Source organism: Eublepharis macularius, chromosome 11, assembly GCF_028583425.1.
Source record: "Eublepharis macularius isolate TG4126 chromosome 11, MPM_Emac_v1.0, whole genome shotgun sequence".
Classification (NCBI taxonomy): Eukaryota; Metazoa; Chordata; class Lepidosauria; order Squamata; family Eublepharidae; genus Eublepharis; species Eublepharis macularius.
The window spans coordinates 18,653,013-18,680,705 of record NC_072800.1 but is presented as its reverse complement, the minus strand read 5'-3'; the positions used below and the strand labels follow the sequence as shown (position 1 = coordinate 18,680,705).

The 27,693-nt window shown below is 44.8% G+C and overlaps 2 protein-coding genes across 2 annotated transcripts in view; one reads left to right on the top strand and one right to left on the bottom strand.

Annotated features, from left to right (window-relative positions):
• The window catches only part of CNTNAP2 (contactin associated protein 2), a 1,091,545-nt gene that overhangs the window by 499,557 nt on the left and 564,295 nt on the right, over positions 1-27,693 (top strand). The gene's annotated exons all lie outside the window — the stretch shown is intronic.
• On the bottom strand, positions 15,907-25,347 carry CFAP141 (cilia and flagella associated protein 141). The gene is made up of 4 exons (XM_054991472.1): positions 25,213-25,347; positions 22,533-22,573; positions 19,287-19,416; positions 15,907-18,514 (listed from the first exon to the last, which is right to left on the bottom strand). The coding sequence occupies exons 1-4, from the start codon at positions 25,285-25,287 to the stop codon at positions 18,413-18,415; spliced, it is 348 nt and encodes a 115-aa protein (XP_054847447.1). The 5' UTR covers positions 25,288-25,347; the 3' UTR covers positions 15,907-18,412.

The following is a 27,693-nucleotide window of genomic DNA, read 5'->3' as shown; positions in this document are numbered from 1 at the left end:
AACTTCGGGATTGTCGTCGGCACCGAACTGCAAACCGCTGGTTGGTTAAATTTTTTTGGTTCATGCCCATGTCTAGTGCAAACCCTATTATCTTTGCCACATGTAGCACCCACGCTCACCAAAGGTGAGTCAAACAGGGAGTGGGCCATTTCAGCAGGCAGATACCATAGTAGAGGAGACTTGGCCCACAAGCGGTGACACTTTGTACCATACCAGGGCTTGGTTTAATGTATAAATCGAAGTATTGTCCAGGTGAAATAGAATTGTTACATATGAGCAATGCAGTCAGCGCAGGGGAAAGTGGTTGGTTGCTATGGGTGGTGTTACATGCATGAACCAGGAAGCTCAGGTCTGCAGCTTGGGGGGGGGGGGGCGGTGTCTCCTGGACTAAACATGGCTACTTAATGCTAGGGATGCTATTGAGATCTTCACGTTCAGCAGGCAAATGTACCATTGACAGCCACAATCGTTTGTGAGCCAAGCCTCACCCCTGGCCAACCCAAACAGTATGTCAACACAGCTTTGCAGCCACACAGTACTGTCATGGCAGAGTTGTGTTCCTTTCAGCCTTGCAGTCTTTTTTCCACCTACACAGTAGGTGAAATCAGTGTCTTGGATGGTTGGGTAAGACAATTAAGCTACAATTCCCGTAACTCTGTGGAAAAATATACAAAATTACAGACGCTTATATGATCACCAAATGGTAAGATTTTTTTAAGTGTTTATTTATAAACAACTAACTGGTTTGCTCACACTTTATTGTATGATCTCTCATCCCTTAATACCAACTGGAAAGACCGTACCGTATCTGGAATTCAGCAAGAGGTCTACAGAAGCAGGGCCTTCTTGGTGGTGATTCTCTTGTTCTGTAACTCCTACCAAGGAAGGCTGATCTGGCTGACTTCCTCCTTCCTGCCTGGAAACTTGTTAAATCTTTCCCATTCAGGAGACTTTTTAGTTCCTGATGCTGGATTTTTTTTATGCTGTGAATATGATCTATTCTGGTTGGTCTTGTCCCAATTACCTGGCAGTTATTGAGATTTGGGTTTGTCAGCAGAGTATCAATTTTTAGGAACGAAAAGATAGATAAATAAATAATGTCTCTCTGATAAGCTGTTCTTCTGGCACTGTGTAAATGTTCATATTTTAAAGCCACACCATTTTGAATGCTTTGGACATTTGTGAGAATTCAGCTTGCCCGGCTGCAGTATAGCTGCATAAGCTGGGAGCTGGCCTTTGCAGCCCTGCCTGGAGGGAGAGACAGGCTCCCTTCCCAGGCATACAGGGCTTTGGCCGGGGGCAGAGCCAGGAGACTTTTACAGGCAGCTCCGCTTTCCCTGGCCACAGTTGCTTCGCACGCTCGGCCCACCCACCTCACCCTGTCATAGTGCAGGATTAGCTGGCTGCTGTTTCCAGAGCCAGGTAGGAATTTTTTACCCTTTCCCCTGAATGGCTGTTGGGAAGGGGGTTTTTTTGCCTACCTTGCACTGCTGGCAGAGATTTGAGGTGTTGGCCTGGGTGGTGCTGTTTTGGTTAGGTTTCTGGCAGGAGAGTTTTGGGAATAGGGAGCGGGCCGGTGAGCACCCAAAGGCGCTTCCCCATGGGTGGGCAACAGGGTCTGCCAACAGTGCGGTATGCTTGTTGATGGCTACCATAACACAGGCAGGTGCCTGTGGGGATCCCCAGGGACAAGGCCTTCCCTCATGCTGTTTGGCTGAGGCATTAGGTGCTTGATGAGGGATCCATTTGCCTGGCTGGCGGGGTTGCAGCCATTCCAGGGATGGCCTACACCCGAGGCTGTGGGGCTTTCCCAGACAGGTCAAGGCGGAGGTCCAGGGGTTACCCTGTGGCTTGACCTGTATTGCTTAGTTAGCCCTTGCCATGGTTTATGTTTATGGCCATGTTAATAAATGGCCCTTTATTTCCAAGCCTGTGCCTGTCTCTTCATTCCGGCTGGGGTCGCAATGAAAAGCTCCTTTTGCCTGTGTAACCGGAAACTCTTATTGCAGCAGCAATTTCCTCCCTCCCATGCTAAAAATATCCCCCCTTTATTTTTTTTGCCCCATAGATATTTTTCCACTTTTAAAAGGCAGAGAACTTGTGAAGAAAACATTAGAGATTCAATTAAATGGTGCTCAGAAACCTTCCAACTCACAGCCTTTTATTATAGTCAGAAATAATGGCAGAGAAGCATATGTTTGCGAAAGATAAGGTGCTGGTTCAAGGACTGCTGTATAGGAAATTAGCCAGAGTGATGCCCTCTACTTCTCATTAAGTATAGAGTCTGTAGGACATGTTCAGAGGTTCTCTTTCTCTTGCACCGCATCCAGTTGCTTCCGAGATCAGACATGCCAAGGAGGCTGATTCGCAAACTGTGTCTTTGGGCCGAAACCCATCTAAATTCATGAAAAGAACAGGCCTGTATTTCAAGGTCACGGAGAGCAGTTTTGAAGTTGAGTGCTTTGGAATTTGCAATACCCTTGATGTACTAAACTCTTCTCCCTCCCTTGAAAGATTTTCCTGTTCCTAGAATTGAACCCACTGACTTTTCTGTTGATGAACTGCCCTTCAAAATCAAAAGACTTTGCCAAAAATACCTAAATCTGATGTCTCCTCCCTTTCCTCGCATGAGGTTTAGCTGGGCCAGGCTCTGCTGCCTCCCTTGGCCAGTCTCTGTTCCGCTGCCTCCCTTGTCTTGCGTGATATTCATCTGAGCCAGTCTCCACCTCCTCCTTCACCTCATATGGTTTTTCTTCTTTAAGACTTACCTGAAGCACCATTGTTCCTGCTAAAGCATCTATTTTCTGCGCACCTGCAGGAGAAGATTAGAGGAAGAGCTCGTACTGTACAAGATATTTAATCTTTGTATTTATAATTATGTAACTGGTCTGAGACATGAATGAGTATTTTTGGATTGTGGATACCGTCTTGTAAGAGTTTTTAAGTGTTTATCATATCTATTTAAGCACTTAGTCACTTTGCACTTCATAAAACTGATAAAAATAATTTGTATTTTTAGATAATACTGACATCATTGACGTATTAATTCCCACGGTTCTGGGTTACCATCCTTTGATTTTTGGTTCACATGGAGTTTGGGCAGGCCACACACCAGCCACCACCTCCCTCACCTCACACAGGCTTTGTAGATTGCTTTGTAGGTGAATAAACAATAATTAAACTCTTGCTTTGTTCCATGACCCAGTCAAGATCTAAAACATCACAAACCAGGAGCAAACTTCCAGGAAACAGATGAGCTTTTTCTGAATTAGGACAAACATCTCATCAATTAATCTGATTTAGAATCAGAATGAGAGCCCTTTAATTATTTGTAGTTTTTTGTGAAGGTGTGTTTTGGAAACAAGTCCTCTGTCTTCTTGATCTGGGCACAGCAGAATACATCCCCAGAATTAAGCCAGTGCCAGGGTTGAGTTCTTGAATTTGTGTAATTCTAATAAAGTGAAATGTCCTTAATAAATAGAAGGTGAATTTACATTACCTGATAGTAACACCTCTATCTCACACATCTGGGATTATAAGGTAAGATTTGGGGTTCAAATCTAGCAACAAAGCCCATTGTGGGGAAAAACACAACAGGCTCTAGAAAGGGGAGAAGGTGGGCATTGCCTCTTCCTCTGTGACTGATCCCAGCTAGATGAAGATGGGGGGTAGACACTGCCACCTGCTCCACTCCTGATCCCAGCCAGGTGAGGGGTATGTGTGGAAATGGCCACCTGCTCTGCTTTGATCCCAGCTAGGTGAAGGCAGGGGCAGGCATCACCACCTGTACTGTGCCTCATCTCAGCTGGGTGAAGGTGGGGGGTGGGCATTGCCGCCTGCTCCACTCCTGATCCTAGCTAGATGAAGGCAGGGGGCAGGCATTGCCATCTGCTTCGCACCTGTTCCCAGCCTGGGCTTCCCTCTGCAGCGCGCTCTCGGAAGGACAGTGGCCTCTTCTGGGCTTCCCTCCACAGCAGCGCCCTCTAGAGGCACACCAGGATAGGAAATGAGTTGTCTGGAACACGGTTAGCCCTTTATATAGTAGGATAAGCATGAATGCTGCTGTATTTCCTGTTAGAAACTCTTTTAATGCAGAAGACTTACTGTGCAATCCTAAGTGGTTACACCCTTATAAATCTATTACAGTCAATTGGCTTAGAAAGGTATAACTCTGTTTAGGATTGTACTGGACAGTTTAAACTCTGAATTTCTTTCATCTTTGTTGTGCCCTTTGTTGGGTTTGATTTATGCTTCTTCTTTCCAAAACTTGCCCTTTCTTGTTCATCTCTCACACTGACCTTGCTTTGGGTGAGAAATACTGCTTAGTGATGACAATACAATTTACTGTAGTGAATGTTGTCGGTCATGTAATCAACTACAGTTAGTTTGATCTCTGATATGAAACATTTAGCTCAGGGTTACTGAAATCTATATTTCAGATTTTTGGAAGACTATTCCCTCCCCCCACCCAAAGAAAATTCTGTGGGGTGAAAAGGGAAAATGGAGAATTTACAGGGCAATCCTAAACAGAGTTCCTCCAGTCGAAGCCCATTGAAATCACTGTAAGATGTAAAAATAGGCCTTTGCTAAACGGATGAGAAAGGGGTGGCAAAATGAAATGGAAAATGAATAGTTGCACAAAGTAGATGCATCTTCTATATGTTGTGACTCTGTGGCATCGTTGGGCAGATTACTTTCATTTCATAATGGACCCAAAATGCAGAGAGCTACGAGAGAGAAAGTAATTACTGGAGATAAACAAAAGGGTTTATGACAAGTGTTGGGACTGTTGAGAGCCACCATAGGAAATGATGGAAAGATTCTCTGTGCCCTCCCACACATGTTTAAAGGAGACACGCACTCACACAAGGAACAGAAAGAACTTATCAAGCCTTAATTGAACAGAAGGCAGAAAGCCTCTCTGTGAACCCATAACTGTTCACTTCAACCTACCAATTAACTAAAAACATGGCATGTGCTCTTTAGCAGCAGAAAAACACTGTTTCAAATCCAGCCAAGGGTTAAAATGAGTGATTATAGACTCCTAGAGAGGCTTCTAGCTATTGCTGAAGCTCTGGGATTACAGGCAGGCGAGAACAAACTGTTTGTCTTCTGTCCAGCAGACTTTTCCCACCTACAGCTGGTGGTTACCCTAATCTGAGTGGAGGAAATTGAATCCTCCTTCAGTAATGGGCTAGTAATGGAAGGCTTGGAAGAGAACTTGGATCACAAAATTGGCTAATGATATAAACGAAGAATGTATTTTGTAACCCTTCAGAAAATTTTGTTTTAAAATCAGTTTTAGTTATTATGTTTTGGAACATAACCCCCAGTAGGGTAGTCTCACAGCTTTCCCCCTGAACATGCAGGTAATCTGCTTAGTCTAAGATGGAATGCTGACCATCTGTCATAATGGAAATCTCGCCTAGTGGTCTCTGCATGAACAAACAGTAGATGCCGATGTGTAGATGTGTTCATATAGATGTGTGCCACATCACTGATGACATTTGTGCCCATGCAGGCTACACGAAAAGGACTTGAATTGGGGTCATCCATGTCCTTGGTCAACCGCCGTACCCCCTCAATCACTTTGGAGCTGGTGGCAGCAAAAGGCTCCTCAACAGTTGGCTGTAGAGTCCATAAAGACATAGGTTCCTTCTCTGGATTGCAATGTAGTAACCTGGTTTCGCTGTCAGTTATCAAACAGGGATGTATCTGACATTCTCCAAATCCAAATTTCTCCCCACATCTGGATGTTCCCAATGAATCAGTTTTGTCTTTGAATTGGAATAAGCATGTTAGGAATTCTCGGTTTTGGAATTTTTTGCAGAGCCTCGTATCAAGGGCCGGTTCCAGGTTTTGTGGGGCCTTAGTGGGCTCCCCTTCTTGCCCTCCTACTCATGTGCCTCCACATACCTGCACACCCTCCCTTTGCCACTCACAGGCTCCCTGCCACCTGCAGTCACAGTTGCCCACACTGCCTGCATGCCCTTTTCCCAGTGGTGCTGGGGGAGGGGGTTGTTGCTAGACGTGCCACTGCCATGGCCAACCAGAATGCCGATGCTTTGCACATCACCCACAGGCCCTTCACCAGCAGCTGTAGGCAGCATATGCTGCTGGGAACAGAAGTGACAAGGCACTCACAAGCAGGCAGTGGAAAGTTTCAAGTGCAGACATCAGAAGAGATGTGTTCAGAGGAGATATGTGAGTAGAGAGTCAGCACAGTGGGCCCCATCATAGCACAGGCCTTGGCAACTGCCCCACCTTGCTGTGTGCTGATGCCAGCCCTGCCTGTACACCCCCCATTTGCAACTATTTTCATCCTTCACTTTTAAGTTGTTGATAAACATGAACACATTAGTAAAACACTGCAAAAAAAATGCTTTTCTTATGTTTATACCAATATTTTTGTATGCAATATTTTAAGGACGTGCAGTAGCACATCCACCAAAATGCCTCATAGTCTTATCAATGCATGCAAACGCATTGCAAGCAACACATGCAAAAAGATACAAAGGAACAGAAAGCCGCAACAATCTGCACATTTGTTTTTGTTGTTTGGTAATCAGGGCTTTTTTGGGGGGAAAAGAAGTGGTGGAACTCAGTGGGTTGCCAGCACAGGGGGCAACTCTTGGTGGGAGGTGGTGGCCCTGGTACCACATGCATGCACGCAAAGTGCACGCACGCTCCCAGGACCTCACAATGATGTCACTTTGGGTCAGCTGTAACAAGGGGGGAGTTTTAAAGAGTTTAAATCACCCTCGGCAAAAATGGTCACATGGCTGGTGGCCCCGCTCCCTGATCTCCGGACAGAGGGGGAGTTTGGATTGTCCTCCACACCGCTGAGTGGCACGGAGGGCAATCTAAACTCCCCTCTGTCTGGAGATCAGGGGGCAGGGCCACCAGCCATGTGACCATTTTCAAGAGGTTCCAGAACTCCGTTCCACCACGTTCCAGCTGAAAAAAAAAGCCGTCTGTAATTAATTTTATAAAATCTCCTACTTAAAAACCAAAATTCATGTGAAGTGAAATGCAGGACAGAATGAGATTTTGAAAAAATAAAGGAGCAATATGGGGAAGATTCCCTCATACCTAATATCAATGGCTGTTACTGTATTTCCGTGTATGCCTTTTCCAAAAAAAGCTGGAAATAAAATCTTCAGATTTTTTAAAGAATCAAAATTGAGATGTAGAAATGTTTCCTTTCCTAAAATAGCAGCTCAATTGATACTTCGGATTTAAATTATACAAGAAACTCTACAGGGCCAGATAATTCAGTAATTGAGCCACCTTTAAATTCCAGTTTTCTCTGAAGGTAGCCTAGAAACTATTTCTAGCATCTTTCCAACATATCTATGAATTCTGTGAACAAAAGAAAACGAACTACATGTACAATTTTAGGAACTCCCTACTCATAAAACACTTGAAAATGGCGAGCTATCTGGAGTTAAAGCATTAGAGACAATGCAAATTTATATACAGGAAGAAATTATACCCAAATTATTCATATAGCCTTGATTTTCAAAAGTCTGATTTTCTCCTTTGGTAAACAGTATGCATCACCTTAGTAGTTTTCTTAAGAATGTAAATAGTGATGAAAGGATTTAGAATTTTAGACAGAGTTTTGACAGAATAAATCCCACAAAATTCCTTCATAAAACTCAGTCTAATTCCATGTTTGTATATGCTGAAAGGTACTGCCTCCTCCTTAATATTTGTTTCTATCACATTTTATATATCTTTTATCTATTACGTACTATCATATTTTTCTATCTTTCCATCCATTTTATTTTCACATTAACCTTGTGAAGTAGTCTAGGCTGAGAGAAAGTAAGTGGCCCAAAGTCACCTAGAGGGTGTTATGACTAAGTGGAGATTGGAACCTGACTTCCCAAGATAAGGTTGCCAACTCCAAATTGCAAAATTCCTGGAGATTTCATTCATTCATTCATTCATTCATTCATTCATTCAGTCATTCATTGTTTGCCTTTCTCACCAAGACTCAAAGTGGATTACACAGTGAAAATGAATACAATACAATCAACAGCTATGACGTTAACTGGGCCTGACCTAGATAGGCCAAGCAAGCCAGATCTCATAAGATCTCAGTAGCTAAGTAGGTTCAGCCTTGGTTATAATTGGATGGGAGACCTCCAAGGAAGAGCAGAGTTGCTATGCAGAAGCAGGCGATGGTAAACCACCTTGGTTAGTCTCTTGACTTGCAAAATCAAAAAGAGTCCAGTAGCACCTTTAAGACTAACCAATTTTATTGTAGCATAAGCTTTCGAGAATCAAGTTCTCTTCATCAGATGCATGATACAAACTGGTCAAATACAGAAGAGGAGGAGGGAGAGGGGAGAGAAGGGACATATATCAGAAGGGGACAAGATGCAATTAGCAGGGAGGCAACCAAAACATTCCTTTGCTAGTAAATGTAAACATCTCCTTTTGGTGTGGAGTCAGTTTGCCGTGTTAGTTGGAGCAGTAAAAGCATCCAATTCCTATGTAGTATAAGTCTTCGATAACCACAGCTCTCCCTGCCAGATGCATCTGACAAAGAGAACTGTGGTCCCCAAAAGCCCATACCAGGCGCCACTGGGCTCCCCCAGACCACACCGCTGTAAAGGAAATCTGTTACCTGTGATAATGTGATAACCATTCATAGTCTCTATTCAGTCCCAGCTTGACAGAGTCAAATTTGCATATGAATTCCAATTCAGCAGCCTCCCGTTGGATTTTGTTTTTGAAAGGTTTCTGTTGAACCACAGCGACCTTTAAGTCTTTGGTGGAATGTCCTGGTAGATTGAAGTGTTCTCCCACTGGTTTTTGGACGTTTCCATTTCTAATGTCAGATTTGTGTCCATTTATTCTTTTGCGTAGAGGTTGGCTGGTTTGTCCAATGTACAGAGCAGAAGGACATTGTTGGCACATGAGGGCATATATCAGATTGGAGGATGAGCAGCTGTAAGAGCCAGAGACAGTGTAGTTGATGCCACTGGGTCCTGTAATTGTATTCCCTGGGTAGATATAGGGGCAGAGCTGGCATCTGGGTCTGTTGCAGGGCCTGGTACCTGTGCTGGTGACTCCGCTGGCCAATTCATGATTGTAAGTGAGAAGTCGTTTAAGGTTGGGGGGCTGTCTGTAGGCAAGGAAAGGTCTTCCACCCAGGGCTTCTGAGAGAGAGGTATCATTTTCCAGGATGGGTTGTAGCTCACTGATGATACGTTGGATGGGTTTGAGCTGGGAGCTATAGGTGACAACCAGTGGTGTTCTGTTGTTAGCTCCTTTAGGTTTGTCCTGGAGCAGACTGTTTCTGGGTACTAGTCTGGCCCTGTTGATTTGTTTCTTCACTTCATTTGGTGGGTACTGTAGTCTCAAAAATGCTTGTTGCAAGTCTCTTGACTTGAAAACCCCATCAGGGGTCACCATAGGTCAGCTATAGTTTAACAGCACCTCCAGGATATTCACTGAGCAAAATACTTGTGATCAACAGATTAGGACATTTAATGCACAGATACAATAGGGTGTGGTAGCAGAAAATTGGAAAACAAACATAAAGGCAAACACAAAGATGAAACCTTTCTGAAATGAAGCATAATTAACACATCTTTAGCAATGTGGAAACCACTCAGAGAGAGAATATCTACCTCAGCAGACATTATACTTGTGCCGTCTAGCTTCTGAAAGTAAATGAGCTGGAGTGTTCTGCATCAGCTGGAGTTTCTGCATTGACTTTGAGGGGAGACCTATGTAGAGTGCATTACAGTAGTCTAGTCTCAATGTTCCTACAGCATGAATCCAGTGGCCAGATCAGCTGTGTCAAAGTAGAGGTCCATCGTCCAGGCTAGTCTGTGGGGAGAAGGCCTTTTTGGCCACTACATTTACTTATTTCACTAGCAGTAGTGCTGGATCCGGTATAACCCTGGGTCAGCTGAACCCCAGATCAGCTGATCCAGTATAACCCTGGGTCAGCCAGAGTCAGCTGAACCCCATCAAAGGTTGGAAGCACAACGTCCTTCAAAATCTCTGCTTTTCCAACCAGCATCGCTTCCATCTTGTCTGGGTTCAATGTCATTTTTTTTTTTTGCGGTTATCTATTTGATGACAAAAAGCCCCATGGTGCAGAGTGGTAAGCAGCAGTACTGCAGCCCAAGCACTGCTCATGACCTGAGTTCAATCCTGGCAAAAGCTGGTTTCAGGTAGCCAGCCCAATGTTGACTCAGCCTTCTATCCTTCCAAGGTCGGTAAAATGAGTACCCAGTTTCCAGGGGGTAAAGCGTAGATGACTGGGGAAGGCAATGGCAAACCACCCCGTAAAAAGTCTGCCAAGAAAACGTCATGATGCAACGTCCCCCCATGGGTCAGTAATGACCCGGTGCTTGCACAGAGGTAATGGCAAACTACCCCATAAAAAGTCTGCCAAGAAAATGTCATAATGCGATGTCCCCCCCATGGGTCAGTAATGACCCGGTGCTTGCACCTTTACCTTTACCTATTTGATGTCAGCTGTCAAGCTACTCAATACCTCTGCTGCATCACTAGGGGATTTGGATAGCAAGATACAGAGCTGGGTATCATCTGCATATTGAGGGCATCCATATGAATGAGTTCTCCTGAAGGCTTTACATAGAGGTTTAATAACATGGGGGATAAGATTGCACCTTGTGGAACCCCCAGAGATAATTCCCACACTGAAGGAAGCTTGAGTAGAGTGGATAGGTGGAGGTGGAGTGTGGGGAGGGCAGGATTTGGGAGAGGAGCCACAGTGGGGAACAAAGTCATAGAGTCCACCTTCTGAAGCACCCATTTTCTGCAGGGGAACTGATCTCTGTAGTCTGGAAATCAGTTGGAATTCTGGGAGATATCCAAGTTCCATTTAGAGGTTGACAACCCTACTAGTCCAGATCCTGCATGCTAACCACTAATACTACGCCAGCTCTTGTGAAGTACTGACCAGTGTAACTGCACATGCTTGCTTTCTCCCATAGAAGTGAATGGTGTCTGTGGGAGAAAGTTAAGGGATTACAAGCAGAGGCCTGAGGAGCATCCTGGATGTTACAGGACTGTGCAAGTGGTGGAGGGAGGTTTTGGCCTACCCCAGGAGGCATTTCTACTTTCCGTAGGTTGAAAGAAGAAATATTCAGCCACTTACAGTGCAATCCTAAGAAGGGTTTCGCCATTATATGCCCATTGACTTGAGTGTGCTCTCCATGCCTGGAACCTTTATGCTGATGAGTTATTTAGAAGTCTGAAATCCATTTGCAGGAAGACGAATGCCCCCCTGTGCCCTCTCCTGCCCAGTGTAAATGACATCTCTGACGGCATCCCTATAAACATAAATGCTAAATCAAAAGTGAAGCTATAATAAACTTGTTACAGAGTATATTGTCGAAGGCTTTCACGGCCAGAGAATGTTAGTTGTTGTAGATTTTCTGGGCTGTATGGCCATGGTCTTGGCATTGTTGTTCCTGACATTTCGCCAGCAGCTGTGACTGGCATCTTCAGAGGTGTAGCACCAAAAGAGATCTCTCAGTGTCAATGTGTGGAGAAGATGTTAGCAGGTAATTTATATCTACTCAGGTAGGTGGGTTTGGGCTGAGTCATCCTGTAAGAGTGTCCCAGGTTTTGGCATGCTAATGGGGGGGAAGCTTCACTGTATCCTGAGGGGGTTCTTTTGCATATGAATTGGTGGTTGATATGCTAATCTTATCTGTAGGGCTATTGTAAGGTGTCGGGTATTTTGTTATGGCCATACACCCTGGAAAATCTACAACAACTATTGTTACAGAGTGCTTTTGTGAAACTGGGGTCTTCTTCCCACATTTGCTCCATGGGATTTGGAACAGGCTCAGTCTTTTTGAGCCTGTCTTGGAAATTCTCAGAAGACCTTAGAGCTCTTTCCAAGAAATTTGGAAAGACCCAGCCCAAGGGAGCTCCTCCTCTGCCATTGTGTCCTCTTCCCTCGTTCCAACCCCTCTCCTTTCCCCAAAGCTGCAGGGTAGGAGGGGAAATGGCAACTGAGAAGGCCTTGCTGAAGCGGAGGGCTGTCTCTGCATTCCTAGCTGTCTGCTTGCTCAACCTCTCTGTTCTCAACAGGAACATTAGGTATTGAGCATTTCCCAGATTCAGCAGTCGGAGAAAACAATCCAAACATCGCTCTCTCAGCCTCAGTGGCTGTTTCCTCTCTCCCACTCCCACCACAACTTGGCCAGTTTGTGAAACCATGGGAAAGGTGTGAGGTGAAGGCGGGCACCTGAGAGACAAGAGGTCATATGAACACGTGACGCTGCCTTCCACTGAGCTGGACACTTGGTCCATTATGGCCAGTATTGTCTACTCAGACTGGCAGCAGCTCTCTAGGGTCTCAGGCACAGGTCTTGCACATCACCTTTTAGCTGGAGATTCTGGGAACTGAACCTGGGACTTTCTGCATGTAAAGCAGAGGCTCTACTACTCAGCCACAGCCCCTCACCTCCGGTGCCAAATCTTCATAAGAGACATTCTAGACCTCAGACTGATTGGCTTAGAGATGTCCCAATGGAGGGCATGTACATCTGACTCCTGTCTGAAATTCTTCCCCATCCCTTTTTGAAATAGACTAACTCCATGTTGGCCACTCCGGAGATCTATGCAGGTTCCTAAAGACATAACTATAAAGATATGGAGGCTTGTTGACGGGCAGCAGCTGTTGGGGAAGAGTTATTACTGCCAGCAATGGGCCTCTTACATTCAGCATCTCTGACTTCTGCTGGTTCACACTCAGCTTTCATAGCTTCTCGAAGTAAAATTGCCTTTTATACTTGCCACATATGGTACATATGAGAACAAGGAGGGGGACCCTGTCATTTTGAAAATGTGGCAAGCATTATCCCATATTCTTTGTTATGAAAGAGAAAAGCCTTGCTGTAAAATCTGCCAGGCAGAATGTGAACTGTAAACATATGCTGTAATTTAATCATTATCTGGCTTTCTACTGGGCTATCTTCTATTCTATCTGCTAGAAATGGGGACGCAATTGCAAGCAATTATTGGATCCAATTAAATAATTTTCGCTCTTCGTTTCTCCCACACACACATGGCAGATAACTCTTATAAATACTGTTGCAGGCCCCTACATTAAAATTACACATGCACACACCCACACATAAGGTGTGAAGTGGAATGAAAAGGACTGAGAGCCTTTCTCCAATTTTGACTTTGTGCCGTGTGTTCTTTTGCTGCAGTTTCCCCACCGTTGTAGTTTGGTTGGAAGGAAGCAGCACATCTTCCAAAAACTCAAAGCTGAGGAAATGCTAGTCTCCTTAAAGATAGCACACCTTTATTGACTATAGTTGCACAAGTGCCTCTTGACCCTTTTCAGCCCTCCAACCTCGGGTCACGGCAGAGCCTCCCAATACACACAGTTGCTATTTTGTGTGACTTGGTTAACGCATTGTATTTTCAAGCGTTCTTAAGTGTAAACACGTACCTGCACTAAACCTGAGGTTCTAATAGCCCATACAAAATCTGGAGAATACACAGAGCTCTATTGACACAAATGGTGATTGTGTGAATTGAGAACCACAGCTCTCTTCATCAATTCATCTGATGAAGAGAGCTGTGGTTCTCAAAAGCTTATGCTACAATAAAGTTGGTTAGTCTTTAAGGTGCTACTGGAATCTTGGCAATTACAGACTAACACAGCTAACTCCTCTGGGGCTGTGTGAATTGAGAGGATGGTGCCAAAAATGTAACTACTGAAAAGGGTTTGTGTCACCAGTACGTGCTAGTTATTTCCTGAGATAGGTGATAAGCAGCACCGTTCTCTCCCCAGTATCCGTAGCAGTCTTGTAGAATTTACTTGTTTATGTTATGTTTTAATGGGCTTTCAAATCTCCTTATCCCTGTAGGAGTCCGTGTATGCATTCAAGGGGTTGGGAAGAACATGAATATTTGAGACTGCCCTTGACTGAGCTAAACCATCGGTTAGTCTATCCCAATATTGGCCACGAGAAGGACCTCGTTACACATTATAAAGTCCTATTATTTTTTGGGAGATGACACAAGAATTTTTTATCAGATACGTGATGAGGGGGGTTTTGCATCTTGGATGCACACCTTCAAGGCTCCACGGGCCAGTTTGAGGATGGGGCAATGACACAGGAGGAGGGGTGGCTGAAGCCTTTTCTCCCCACACACCACAGTCATGGGAGAAAGGGGCTGGCATGTGTCTGAGAAGCACAAAAGCCCTTGGACATTTGGTGCAAAGCCCTTCTGTTGCCCGCCAGCAAACACAAAGACTTTGTAATGCATAGTGGATACAGAGGTGAACAGCACCTGGACAGAAGAGAGGCAGTGCAGAAACCAGCTTGAATCTCACCCCAGAATTCTTTGCATGCAGAGCATATGTTCTGCCTTTGAGCTATTTGGACTTTCCAACAGAAATATGAAGGAACATGCAGCTGAATTCTTTGGCAAGCCATGTGTATGCAAGCATGGTATTTGCAGAAGAACTGACAGGGGTGCTAGCCCTGGGTTGGAAAATTCCTGGAGATTTGGGGGAGAAGCCTGGGGAGAGACTTCAGCAGGGAATAATGCCATAGAGCCCACCCTCCCAAACCTCCATTTTCTCCAGGAGAATCGCTCTTTGTACTCTGGAGATGCATTGTAATTCCAGGAGATCTCCAGGCTTGGAGACTGGCAACTCTAAAATTGGGCCATGCTTTGACCACTTAGCACAGCAGATGTGCCTAATTCTTCCTAATTTCTGAGAATTCTTCAAAACTACTGAAGAAGGCCAATGTCAGAATAAAGCTATGTCACTCATTCTGCTTTGGAAATGAAAATGACATTGATATACTGAATTCACTTTGTAACAGATCTCATATTACTTGAAAACGTAGACATATCTGTGTTTTGCAACCGCACATCATGTTCTAGAGCATAAAACATGCTGTGCCTAATATTTTTTTTCACACCATTTCACAGAAAGTGAAGGAATAGAACGTGTTTCTTCAGACTCCATGTAGAACACTAATTCTGATTCATTGGTACCATAACAGTAATCATAATACTTAGCATTTTCATCTTCTGGGTTGTTTTAAAACATTCAGTGATGATTAATCATGACTGATCTTCAGGGAGGGCACCAATTAGTGTTTGCTTCTTAATGCAGTTCTGAGAATTAGGAAGTTATTTTCTTTGGACTGGATCCTGCAGATCTGCTGGACTGTCAGAGGCACTTTCCTTTGAGAGAGAGAGAAAACTTTCCAAGCCACAAGACCCTCTTCTGAGTGCCTTGCATCAGCAGAAGTCATCCCTATTAATGGTATCTATCCATGGAATATAAATAGGGTCGCCCGCCCCCTGCTAGGGGCAGGGGATCCCCCACTCCCACCCTTCATTCCCTGCCCCCTCTTACCTGGCTGGCGGGGAAGAAGGAGGTGCAGCATACTCCCACATGCTGCAGTGGGCCAATTTCAGCCTGAAACAGGCCCAAATCAGCCCTCTGCAGAGTGCAGGAGCAGTCCAGGGCCCATCACACCACCCCTGCGGCACTCACGCGCTCTGCAGAGGGCCAATTTTGGCCTGAAATGAGCCTGATTTGGCCCAAAATTCACCCCATCTGGCCCCAAATGGGCTGAAATCGACCTGCTGTGGAGCACAGGAGAACTCCAGGGCCCACTGCACCACTCTGGGATTGGGGCTGAAAGTGACATCATTGCATAGCCCAGGAGCATGCCAGGTCTCCCAACTCTCGCCAGGAGGGTAAGGGGACCTGGCAACCCAAAATATATAGTCGGTACAGAGCTGTAACACAGATCATTGCTGATGAGTGGAAAACAAGAATGTTTTTATTTGGCTGGAAATCGAAAAAAAATCTGGCATCAGCTTAAAAATAACTTTTTAAAGTATCTGATGGAAAACTATTTTATCATATGCATGCTTGTTATTTGTATGGGGGGTGTCATCATACCAATTTCTCTGTATACATAAGAAAGTATTTTTTTAAGCTTATGTATGAATTTTAGAATAAGCTAATAATTAGGGGTAAAGGTAGTCCCCTGTGCAAGCACCGAGTCATTACTGACCCATGAGGGGACGTCGGATCACGACGTTTTCTTGGCAGACTTTTTACAGGGTGGTTTGCCATTGCCTTCCCCAGTCATCTACACTTTACCCCCAGGAAACTGGGTACTCATTTAACTGACCTCGGAAGGATGGGAGCCTGAGTCAACCTTGAGCTGGCTATTTGAAACTGGCTTCCACCGGGATTGAACTCAAGCAGAGCTTGTGCAGAATGGTAAACTGCAGTACTGCAGCCCAAGCTCTGCTCATGACCTAAGTTTGATCCTGGTGGAAGTTTCATTTCCATGATACGGGGCAAATCCTTCTCGCCCACCTGCCTGTCCCTGCACTGTGCATAAAAGCACACAGAAAGGGAGGGCTAGATGTTGGTTTTTCTTCACAGGAAGGGGAGTACAGAGAGGATGGCCCTCTTTCCCCCCTAATTTTTACTAATAAAAGTGGGAGACTGGACAGGTTGCTGGCTGCCGGTCTCCCTTTCCGGCTAAAGCTGTTAATCTGGAATTGAATGAAAATGAAGAAGAAAAAATAGTAGGCAGAACTGAAGGAGAGAGTTCCATTGGTGTGCCAGAAAATAAACAATCTGGCCAGATTGGTCCTTCCAGATGGAATACTGGTCTGGATAGACTTGAGGGTGTGTGCATGTATGCATGTGTGAGTGTGCAATGCACACGCCTGTTACCTCTGTGTCATTTAGCACTGAGTTAACAGTTTTAATCAGAAAAGCCCAGAAAATCAGAAGGCTTTCTGAGCTACATAAAATTCCTCCTGGTATTCCTTGACCCGCTATCTTTGGAGGACTTCTTAACTTACAATGAGTGGCCCTGAGGCGCCATGGCACCTAAGTGAAGGACAGCAGCAGCAAAAGTCCACTGAAGAGGAATGAACCAGCTCCACTTAATAGTTTCCCCTCCCCCAAGTTTCCGATTTTCACCCTAATGTAAATAAAATGAGCATTTGAGCAAGCAGGGACCTGAAGGAGACCCCTGCCTCCTCAAACCCACAGCGTGGATGTTGCTGCCCTTTCCTTGCATTGTGCATAAAAATGCACCGAAAGGGATCATGACTGGTGAAGGTGATCCTGGCACCCTGCTGTCTGCTGTTCTCCTCTGCGGCACAAAGCAAACCTTTTGCAATTAGATCCCTATGAGCCACTCAATGCCAATCAGTGGAATTTCAGCACCAGTGGTATGTGCAGTGCCACTCAATGACAATGCCATTTCCCAGAAAGTGCTGAAGAAAATATGCACTCCTGTGTGCCGCACACATCGCCTTCCCACCAGCGGAGTTACTGTTAAGGGCTCAGTCTCTCCCCTTTGGATCCAATTTGTTGCTCGATGAGTGCAGACAGTTTTGCCATTAAGGAAAACAAGATGCTGCCAGATGGCCCACCACTGCCTGACCTGCCTGTGCGACCTCTGTGCAGTAAGAACTGAAACAAAACACACAAGCTTTTCAGCGGGAGAGAGTCGTTACAGCCTCTTTTCCCAAATTTGTTCCACCATTCCAGAAGTCACTTCAATGAGCATACCAAGGATTTCTGTATTTTCAGCTTGGGGTTTTTTTGCTTTAGTTATGCACATCCCTAGTAATAATATGAGTAGATGTGTACATGATTAATAAACATTCTAGCTAGATTTTTAAATTCTGGTTTCAGCTTTTTGTGACCATGAAGTCATGATGATATTTGATAATGTTGTTATCCTATAGTCCTCTTCAGGGCTTTTTTTTCAGCAGGAACGTGGTGGAACGGAGTTCCGGCACCTCTTGAAAATACTCAGCAATAGCACGTGGAAATAATATTATTTCAAAGAATCCTGTGTGTTTCTCCCTCATTTCTCTCTTGAGAGTTCCGCCACCTCTTTTTCCAGGAAAAAAAACCCTGGTCCTCTTTAAGACAGTCCAAACTGTACTGGGATTTTCCTTTGGCATCACATATCTGATAGGCAAGAGCTGTTCTCCATGCCGATATGCAGATCTACATAACAGGGCCAGCCATGGCTATCATTTCAGGTCCTACAAACCCCAGGTGTAGAAAAAACCTTAGTTTAAAAGCAACCCTCCATTTAGGCATAACTCCGAGCTGATGTTTATGAATTTACAAACATTGTCAACAAGTGCAATCTTACATCTTCACTTTTTGTTTGTTTTTGACCTTCTACTGTACTTCCTACAGAGTCAGCTCTATCAGTTCATCTAACTTTATCAATAACCAGATGTATAACAGAAGCAAACAAAAAGTCTTTAATCTTCCCTGTCATGTATCCTAGGAAGTCAGTGCTAGCTAAATGCCCTTGGGCTTCCCTATTACCATGGTCCAGACTCTGGGCATGTCTGAGACAAGCATTCACATCCGCTCTGCATAGAAGGACTTGCCCAAGTGGTTCAACTCCAGCTGGTACTGCAGATGCTCAACACTTAGGAGGTGACGCAAGGCTTCTCGTCGAACCTGCCAAACACACAAAGGCCATGAGTGACTCACCCTTTGCCACTGCTTTTAGATCTCTCCAAGTGTTTAGTGGTCCACTTTCCACTATTGCCCTCCTCCCCTTGTCCTTGTAACCCTCTCTTGTTGCTACTAACTATTTATGTCCATAATGATCCACAACCCAAGGAAGTGAAATTTGCTACTGCACGTAAAGAAGCTTCTGGTGAGAACCCTATGAAGGTTCTCACAAAGGGAGCAGGACAGACATCAAAAACTGGGACATATGCACATTTGACCTGTTAATAACTACGATATAAAGTAAAAATTTACTGCATTCAGTAGTTTACAAATACAGTTGTGAATATAAAATAAAAGGGAAGAGAACCATGCAAACCTGACCTTCTTGAAGGAAGAGTGGGATAAAATCATAATAGGTAGTTTGGCTAGGCAGGCCATTGGAATGAGCTGCTCTCCCGCTCCTGAATCTTAACTGAAAGCATTCTTAAAATGCCACACTTTGGATGGATTTGCCAATGCAAAACAAAACATTCGTCATTTCTAAGCTCCTCCTGCCCCATGTTCTATGGACAATGCCTTACCTATGGTTACACGGCTAGCAATATGTATTGCAATCAAGATGCAGAAATGACAAGATGGGATAGGAGGTATCTGGGAAGAGCTGTTGCCCTCTCATTAAATACTGAAGACAATATTCATAAAAGGATTCTTCTTAATTGTAGGGGAGAGCATTCTCCCCCCCCTCTGCCTACATGTAAGGGTGGGGGGACCTCACCATCATCAGCTGTTTATTAGCCTGGTACAGCTCTTCTTTCATTTCTGCCTGCTGCCTCTGCCTCATCTTTGCAAAACCAATGTCCTCTATTTTTGCCAGCTGCAGACCCGCTGCTTGGCCACGTTCCCAGCTGCAGGAAGAGATGTCTGTTAGGATCTGTGGCATACAACTTTAACAGTGGCTTTTTCTAACACGCAAATCAGTCTGAGAAGATTGCTTACTTTTACACAGCAAACTGTTATGGCTGTCTTAGGATGCCGGCATCTCCAGACTAGGGGTGTGCAATCCGGTATTCTGATTAGGATAAAAATACCGAATCAGAGCTGTTTCGGGTTTTTTCAGTATTACCAAAAAATTTTCTGAATACCGAAAAATTTCGGTAATACTGAAACAGAGATTGCCAAAACGATTCGGCCATTGTTTTCAAAGAGAAAACCTTCTCTTGGCTTTCCGGGAGTTTGGGGGGGGGGCATTTTCTGTCCAAATCACACCAAACTTGGTGGAGATCTTCTCCTACCTCTCTTCTAACTACCCCCCAAGTTTCAGAAAGATTAGACTTTGTGGGGCCATGTTATGCCCCCCCAAACAAGGTTCCCCCATCCTCCTACACTCTCCATGGTTCTCTAAGGGGAAAAACAAGTCATCTTTCTAGGTGGCTTGGGGTGGCATTTTGCAAGCAAAATGCAACCAACTTTCATTGGACCTGCTCCCACCTGTCCTCCCACCCTCCACCAAGTTTCAGGCAGATTCCACTTCGAGGGGCCATTTTATGGCCTCCCAAAGATGGTGCCCCTATCCACCTCCACTATTCCCTATGGGGGAAATAAGAGAGGCTTGTCTGGCTAGGGGTGGCACTTTGCATGCAAAATGCCCCCAACCTTCAGGGGCCCATCTCCTACCTGTCCTCCCACCCTCCACCAAGGCCCAAGCTGATCCCACTTTGGGGGACCATTTTATGCCCCCCCAAAGATGCTTCTCCTGCCACACCACTTAGTTTTTCTACTGTGGGGAAGACTTCCACACTGCAGAAACACATGGGATTGGTGCTGCCAATGGCCACAGCCACAGTCCACCTGCACCCAAACTGCCAAATACCACACACACCCTCCCCAAAACCTAACCTCCCCTGTCCTGTGGCCAGCCACTTTCTATTGATTCCTGTTATGGGAAAATCTCCCACAACAGGAACCCACGGAATGTGGTATCTATGGCCACAGGCACAGTCCCCCTTTTAAATCTCCCCCCACACACAGCCCCACACTGACCCAAAGACACCCTCCCCAACATTCCCACACCGGCCACTACCCCAGGAGCAGGTTGGCCAGCCATCCCCCATTGTTCCCTGTGATGGGAACTTTTAAACTCTCTTTCCCTGGGCAATTATGCACAGCTCAAGGGTGCCACAATGGTGGGCACACACCTGAATGTGAGCTTGTCCCTGTGAAAGACCACCTGAACCACAGACACCCTCCCCCAAATTCCCCCACCACCTACAGAGATGGCTGGCCAGTCAGCCCCATTGTTCCCTATGATGGGAACCAACTGCACAACAAAGAATAAAACACAAACACACACTGAATAAAGTTTTTTAAAAAATATTTTCTCACTTTCAAATATTTTACACAGAAATAACACAGCTCACTTCACATCAGAGAATCACCCAAAAACGGTGATGTGAGTTGTGCTATTTTGTGTAGTAGACTGCTTTTATGCCCTGTTGTGCCCTCCTACTGTGTAACCTAAACCAGTTAAAGAAATAAAGTGGTTTTGACAGGAATTGTGTTTTTGTGATTCTTTAATGTGAAGTGAGATGTGTTATTTTTCTGTGTGGAGGACTGCTGGTGTAATGTGTCACAATGCTTTGCCTACTTGTACTTTGAAAGTGAGAAAAAAAATTTAAAAATCCTCCTAACCAGCATAGATTGCTACACTCATTTAGTGCGTGCAGGTGTGGAGTATGGTTAGCGCAAACAGGACCTACCACGTACAAAACTAGTCGCAATTTCTATATTATGGCTGCTGGAAAAATTGCAGCCACCATCAGAGAGAAGGCCAACATCTTCCATGTGTACCGCTAACCTTTTTTCATGTAATCATGCTCCTCTCTATATAAGAGCGCTTTTTAGTCATTATATGTCATTATCCAGTCCTTACTTTTATGCTCCTACTTTGTGTACTGGAACAATATGTTATGAGAGATCCTGTCAATACATGCTGTCACTGTTTTGTGTGACTAGGGCAATGCATGTATTTTCTGGCTTTGGTATGCACAATCAGGTTTGTTGCCGGGACATGTTTGCCTGAACCAAAATCTGCAAATACATCCGTAGTCCTGTTCACACAAAATGGTGCCCACACACATTGGCAGAATTACACGAGGTGGGAACACCAAATGGTAACAGCTGAAAATAACTATTCACATAGAGCAATTAGTAGTGTAAACCTACTACAAGACAGATGCTTCTCTGCCTTTCTGTGTGTTGTTACTCACCCCACTTAGCACTCCCATTTATCCACCCCCTGCCCCAATTTCCTGTTCCCAAGGAATTAAAGAGTGGGAGAAAAATTGGCCTCCCCAGTGATTCTTTTGTAATTTGCCCATCTCTATCATAAATACCGTAGAGAATAGGAAGGAAGCCTAGAGTGTCAACTGAAATAACATAACATCCTCCCTAAACTTTGCCCTCTCAAATTACTTGGCTTTTGCCAAGGCAGTGTTGGGAACCCTAATCTCTCTGTACCATCATTTTATAAACTAGCAACACAGTGATACGGTAGTGATTGCTGGTATTGTTGTGTTTTTCAATTTTTCTCTCCAAGAGATCTGTTTCTCTTGAGGGGTAGTGGTAGAGGTGGCTGTATGCACATGGGTATACTCAGTATATAATACAAGGTCTTAGTATATGACTAAACAATATGAAGTAAGCAATAACAGCAATCATAAATGTGCCAATTATGGTTTGCCATTCATTGAAGATGGATGGCTCTTATCAGTGTTCCACAGCTGAGTGCTGACACGGCTTTCGAACCCAGCACAGAATTGGACAAATCAGGACAAGCGTTTGATTTTGGAAGGTTTTGTTACATATCGTTTTGTAATTTTTTTTTCATATCTGCATTTTCAGCTGGGTGTCAAAAGCTTTGCTGCCTGGTAGGTTTTCTGCTTTTGTTGTTTGCAGAAATGAAATGGAGCCTTTTAGCCTTTAACGCGTATGGTTCGAAAACAGGATTCTAAAATCTCCTTACCTACGGACTAGTTTAGTAAAATCTCCAATTTTCTCTATCATCTGAAAGTGCAAGAAAGGACAATTAGTTCAAAACAGGTCATGCTTGTGCCCTGATCTTACTGGGAGAATATAGAAGCACACAACATAAAGGGTCCTTGTAGCGGCTATTGGATCCAGCCAGCCTTTTCACTCAGTGTCTCTGAATTCTCCATCATATTACACTCACTGCACGACATAGGTTTTGTGCCCACAGGTCCCATGTTGCTTAGCATAGAAGATTATACCCTGCATGGTCAGATGGATGTTTCTTTCTTTTGTACTAGCAGAAAAGCTGATTGGATCCAACTTAGTAAGTTAGCCTTTTGAAAATTTATTGTGGGTTATATGCCATCATAGAGAGGGTGCCTAGCTGTAGAAACGGGCACCATGATTAGGTGAACTTTACTATAGCTCCTCTATCCTATGTTTCCAGTCACTTTCAGGAATGTGGCTAAAATTGCTACAGCACCATGGCCTGCCACCACAAATGACCTCGTATGGTTGTACATTCCATAGTAAGTTTACAAAAAAACCCAAATTTGGTAAGCAATCATCTGGATGGTCCCATTCTGGATGGGGATATATTCCCCCTTAAAAATCAGGTTAACAGGTTAGATGTACTGTTGGTCTCCCACACTGGTGTGCAAGTAGCATCCATTGATCGCTTGCATCACTCACACCTTTTATCAACTGTGTGTGGAACTCCACCAGTAAGCACCTTCTGGGAAAGGATGAACTTGCTACGATTATCCATGCTACAATGCTATACATAAGGTAACCTGCAAGAAGTATTCAGTAAAAGTATTTAAAAGCATTAAAGTGGTCCAGCATACTGCAGTCAGGATACTAATGGGCTCGTCGTTGTGAGCCAATGTACCTGATGCTTGGAGATTTTCAGTCTGAATCTGTTTCTAGGTACATTTCCAAGCAAGCAAGCAAGCAAGCAAGCCTTTTTTGGCATATATAAAATATAAACTTTTAAATACAGAAACTCCATACAAAATAAGATTAAGATTACAGATAGGAACAGGGCAACAGTGCAGCAAAACCAGTATAGAATATTACTTGTCAGGGCATATAAGCCATGGTACTGTAGAGAAACTTTGCTACTATTTCAGTTCTTTCCCCGTCTGGGTTGTCAAGCAGAAACTGAAGCTTAAAATCATCAGAAAACTCTGAAAGTTGGGCTAATATAGGATGTAGAAGATCCCGGCGTGGCGCCAGATAAAAAGAGCACTGGAGAAGAACATGGGAAACAGTTTCAACACAGTTCATCAAACAAGGACAACACCTGCTATAATAAATGTATTCTAGGTACATTTCAAACATTAAAGAGTCTGGGAGTAGGGTGTAGGAGTCCCTAAAAAGTCTGGAACCACCTTTTCTCCAACTTTTCTTTCTTCCCATCAGTTTTTGATGGTTAGGCGGGTGTCTATTAGAGATAGGGCCTTCTCTGTCCCTTGCCCCCTGCTTCAGGAACTCCCTCCCCCAGAGCTGTTCGTTTGGTGCTATCTTTATTATTTTGGGGGGGCATGCACCAGTTGATATCTGAGCTGTGGGTGACTGAAGCGTTATGTTTGCTGTGTGATCCCGTGTGATCCTGTTTTATGTTTCTAGCATGCAGTGTTTAATGAGACAGCATTTTTATTGTCCTTTTATTGTCATTTATTGTCTTGGCAATGTTGTTTTATATTGTGTTGCTTGTGTATATTGTAAGTTGCCTTGAAGGTCCCTTTAGTGAAGAAGGGTGGGATATAATTTAAAATAAAAATAAAATGATATTTGTTGCCATTTAGAGGTACCAAAGCAGCTGCGAAAGCAAAATGTGGAATTAGTTCAAGAGGTTCTAATCAGGCAAACATCTGTTAGGATTAAAGTTGGAGAATTTCACTAAATTTTTCACTAGAGTTTTATAGACAATGAACTCCTTCTAAAGGGAATGAGAGTTAAAGTTGGGAAGTCTTGCTCAGGAACAATATCTGTAGTAATTTTGAGTAGAGATGTGTGTGTGTATTATGTGCCGTCAAGTCATCTCTGACCTATGGTGACCCTATGAATGAAAGACCTCCGAAACGTTCTATCTCTAACAGACCTGCTCAGATCCTGCAAACTGGAGGCCGTGGCTTCTTTTATTGAGTCCAGCCATCTTGTTTTAGGTCTTCCTCTTTTCCTGCTGCCTTCCACTTTTCCTAGCATTATTGACTTTTCCAGAGATAACTATAATATTATTTTTTATTTTAACCAAATCACATGACATATAGGAGGTGTTCTTTATATTCAAATAACATTGATTCAATGTTTTAGTTAGTTGTGGCTATTTCCGGGGGTGGGGAGTGAGGACAGGAACAATTGACATACACAATAATAAGTACAGAGTATCCAGGTAAATTAAAATCAGCCCCATATCTGCTTAACCATAAAAGCCCTCCAGAAGAACACTACCCAACTTTCCTGGGAAGGCTTCAGATGCAACTATTAGTGGAGCTATAAAACTCATTTCCACAAGATAGCATTACACTTTCAACCGCCAGCAGTTCTGTGAGATTGGAGAACCAGGGCCCCTCTTTTTCTGCCTCTAGATTTGAAAGTCAGCCTTAACGCCATGCTCCCGCCTTCCGTGCCGGGTGCTTGGCAGCTCTCACTGCAGTTCCAAGTCCTACCTGCTCCTCTTTCAGTAACTGCTCCTGTGTGACGGCATGGCTGAATTTCTCTTTCTTATCCTTGGTGGGTGCCATTAGGCTGGGCCAGGCTTGAGAGAGCAGGAGTCTCTCTCTTTCCTTCCTTGGAGCCTTGTCTTTTCCAGGGCTCTGTGCAGTTGATGCCCTTGGTTGCCATGGCAGCAGACTATGCTTTCAGGCCTGTTGGGTTGTCATGGCAGCAGACCATGCTTTCAGGCCTGTTGAATAAACACTGGGGTCTTGAATGGCAGATGGTGGTTGCTCAGGTGAGGGAAGGGAAGCCTGCCTACCTGCAGCATTCATGTATTCAGTGTTGGATTAACTTCCAAGGTAATTTCTCCTGAATGCGTGGCGTAGCAGAGATAATTCCCTGTGAAATTGTTCCACATTGATATATTTCCAAAGCATAAGGTGAAACTCACGAGCACCCCACAGAAATGTAGCCATTTAAACTTTTTTCTTTGGTCCCCCTGCATTTTTTTAACTACCATCTCAAGCTTGTGCAGGCTCAGCTTCTCAGAAATTTCCCTTAAAACATCTGTTTGCCACCAGGGAAGATATTTTCCTTGATACTTCTGGGATTTATTTTACTTATTAAAACCTTGATAACCCAATCTTCCATAATCCACAATGCCTCAAAGAAGCTTACAAAATCCAGACGAGTGAGCAACAAGAAAGATTAAAATCACAGACAATTCATTTTTTTAATGTAACAAAATAAACTACCACAGGGCCTTCCACAGCATATCACCCTGCTGTCATGCTTACATAGGGATACCATACCCCCAATGGGGGTGGGGGATCCCCCACCCCCACCCCTCACACCCTGCACCCACTTACCTGGCTGGCAGTGGGGGGGACGCACCTTCTGTGCGTGCTCCCTTGTGGCACCGTGCGCTCCCGTGCTCAGCAGCCACCTGGATTGGCCCAGTTTGGCCCAGATTGGGGCTGCTGCAGAGCATGGAAGCGCTCCTGCTCTCCGCAGCAGCTCAAAACGGGCCCGATCAATGCCCAAATGGGCCCATATTCAGCACTGTGGAGGGCAGGAGCACTCCTGCACTCCACAGCGGTTCAAAATGGGCCCAATCCATGCCAAAACAAGCCCAAAATGAGCCTGTTTGGGCGCAGATCAAGTCCATTTTGGGTTGCTGTGGAGGGCAGGAGTGCTCCTGTGCTCCACAGTGGCTGAAAATGGGCCTGATCTGCACCAAAATGGGCCCAAAACGAGCCTGTGCTCCTGCCCTCCGCAGTGGCCCCTATCTGGGCCAAACTGGGCCGATCCAGGCAGCTGGTGAGCACGGGAGTGCACAGCACCACAAGGGAGCATGCACAGAAGGTGCGCCCCCCCGCCAGCCAGGTAAGTGGGTACCAGGTGTGAGGGGTGGGGGCGGGGATCCCCTGCCCCCACCAGGGGTATGGTATCCCTATGTAAGCATGACAGCAGGGTGATATGCTGTGGAAGGCCCTTTGGTGGTTTATTTTGGTACAGCCCATTTTGGGCTGCTGCAGAGGGCAGAGTGCTCCTGCCCTCCGCAGCGGCCCCAATCCAAGCCCCTGCAGAGCATAGGTGCACTCCGGGGGGGGCGTGCTGCATGATGACATCACTTCCCAGATGCATGCACACACACACACAGCCTGGAAAGGTGAGTGCCAGGCCCCAATCCCCCCACCGGGAGGTTGAGGGGGCCTGGCAACCCTATGCTTACAGTCGCATTACATGTTCAACAATACATATAGTTCCTGTCAACTTGTGTCTCTCGTATGGCCTGTAATGATGTGGATAGCCTGGGAGAGCCTGATCTGGTCAGATCTCAGAAGCAAAACAGGATCAGTCTTGGTTGGTAATTGGATGGGAGACCTCCAAGGAAGGCCAGGGTTGCAGAGGCAGGCAATGGCAAACCACCTCTGATAGTCTCTTGCCATGAAAATGTGCCAGGGGTCACCATAAGTCAGCAAGATGGATGCACAGAACAGAGGAGGCCCACCTTTCTCATATAAAGAAGCTGACCAGAGCAGGGAGGTATTCTTCCTATTGTTTCCTCTGCTCGACAAGGAAATTGCTTGCCAAACTGGAGCCAAAAGAGAAATACATTTGTTTTGCATCAAATGCAGAGTTACAGAGATCACAGAGATATTTTAAGTGCCATTCTTTTTAAGGAAGATGGTGTGTTGAGTTCAAATACTAAATCCTCTAGAGGGCAGGAGTAGCAATACGTCGCCTCAGTGTGCCTAATTACTATATGAACCACAGGTAATTAGAAGGTAGTAGAAATAATGGCACCCTCAATTGGCAAATATTCAATTAAAAATGTTTAGCGGCATCTTAAAGACTCACAGCATTCGTCTTTAAGGTGCCACTGGACTTTTGTTGTATTTTGCTATCAGAGACTGACCGGCTACCTCTTTGCATTTAATTTTCTGTTGCAGAAAAACAGAAGTTGGTTATGTTTGATCACGTTATTC

Bases quoted from the DNA above. Each gene is read 5' to 3' on its own strand.
- CFAP141 (XM_054991472.1), bottom strand. From the start codon at position 25,287: ATGGCACCCACCAAGGATAAGAAAGAGAAATTCAGCCATGCCGTCACA. The intron at 19,417-22,532 runs GTAAGGAGATTT...CTCTTCCTGCAG, and splicing joins TTTACTAAACTAGTCCGTAG to CTGGGAACGTGGCCAAGCAG. The intron at 18,515-19,286 runs GTGAGGTCCCCC...TGTGTTTGGCAG, and splicing joins CTAATAAACAGCTGATGATG to GTTCGACGAGAAGCCTTGCG.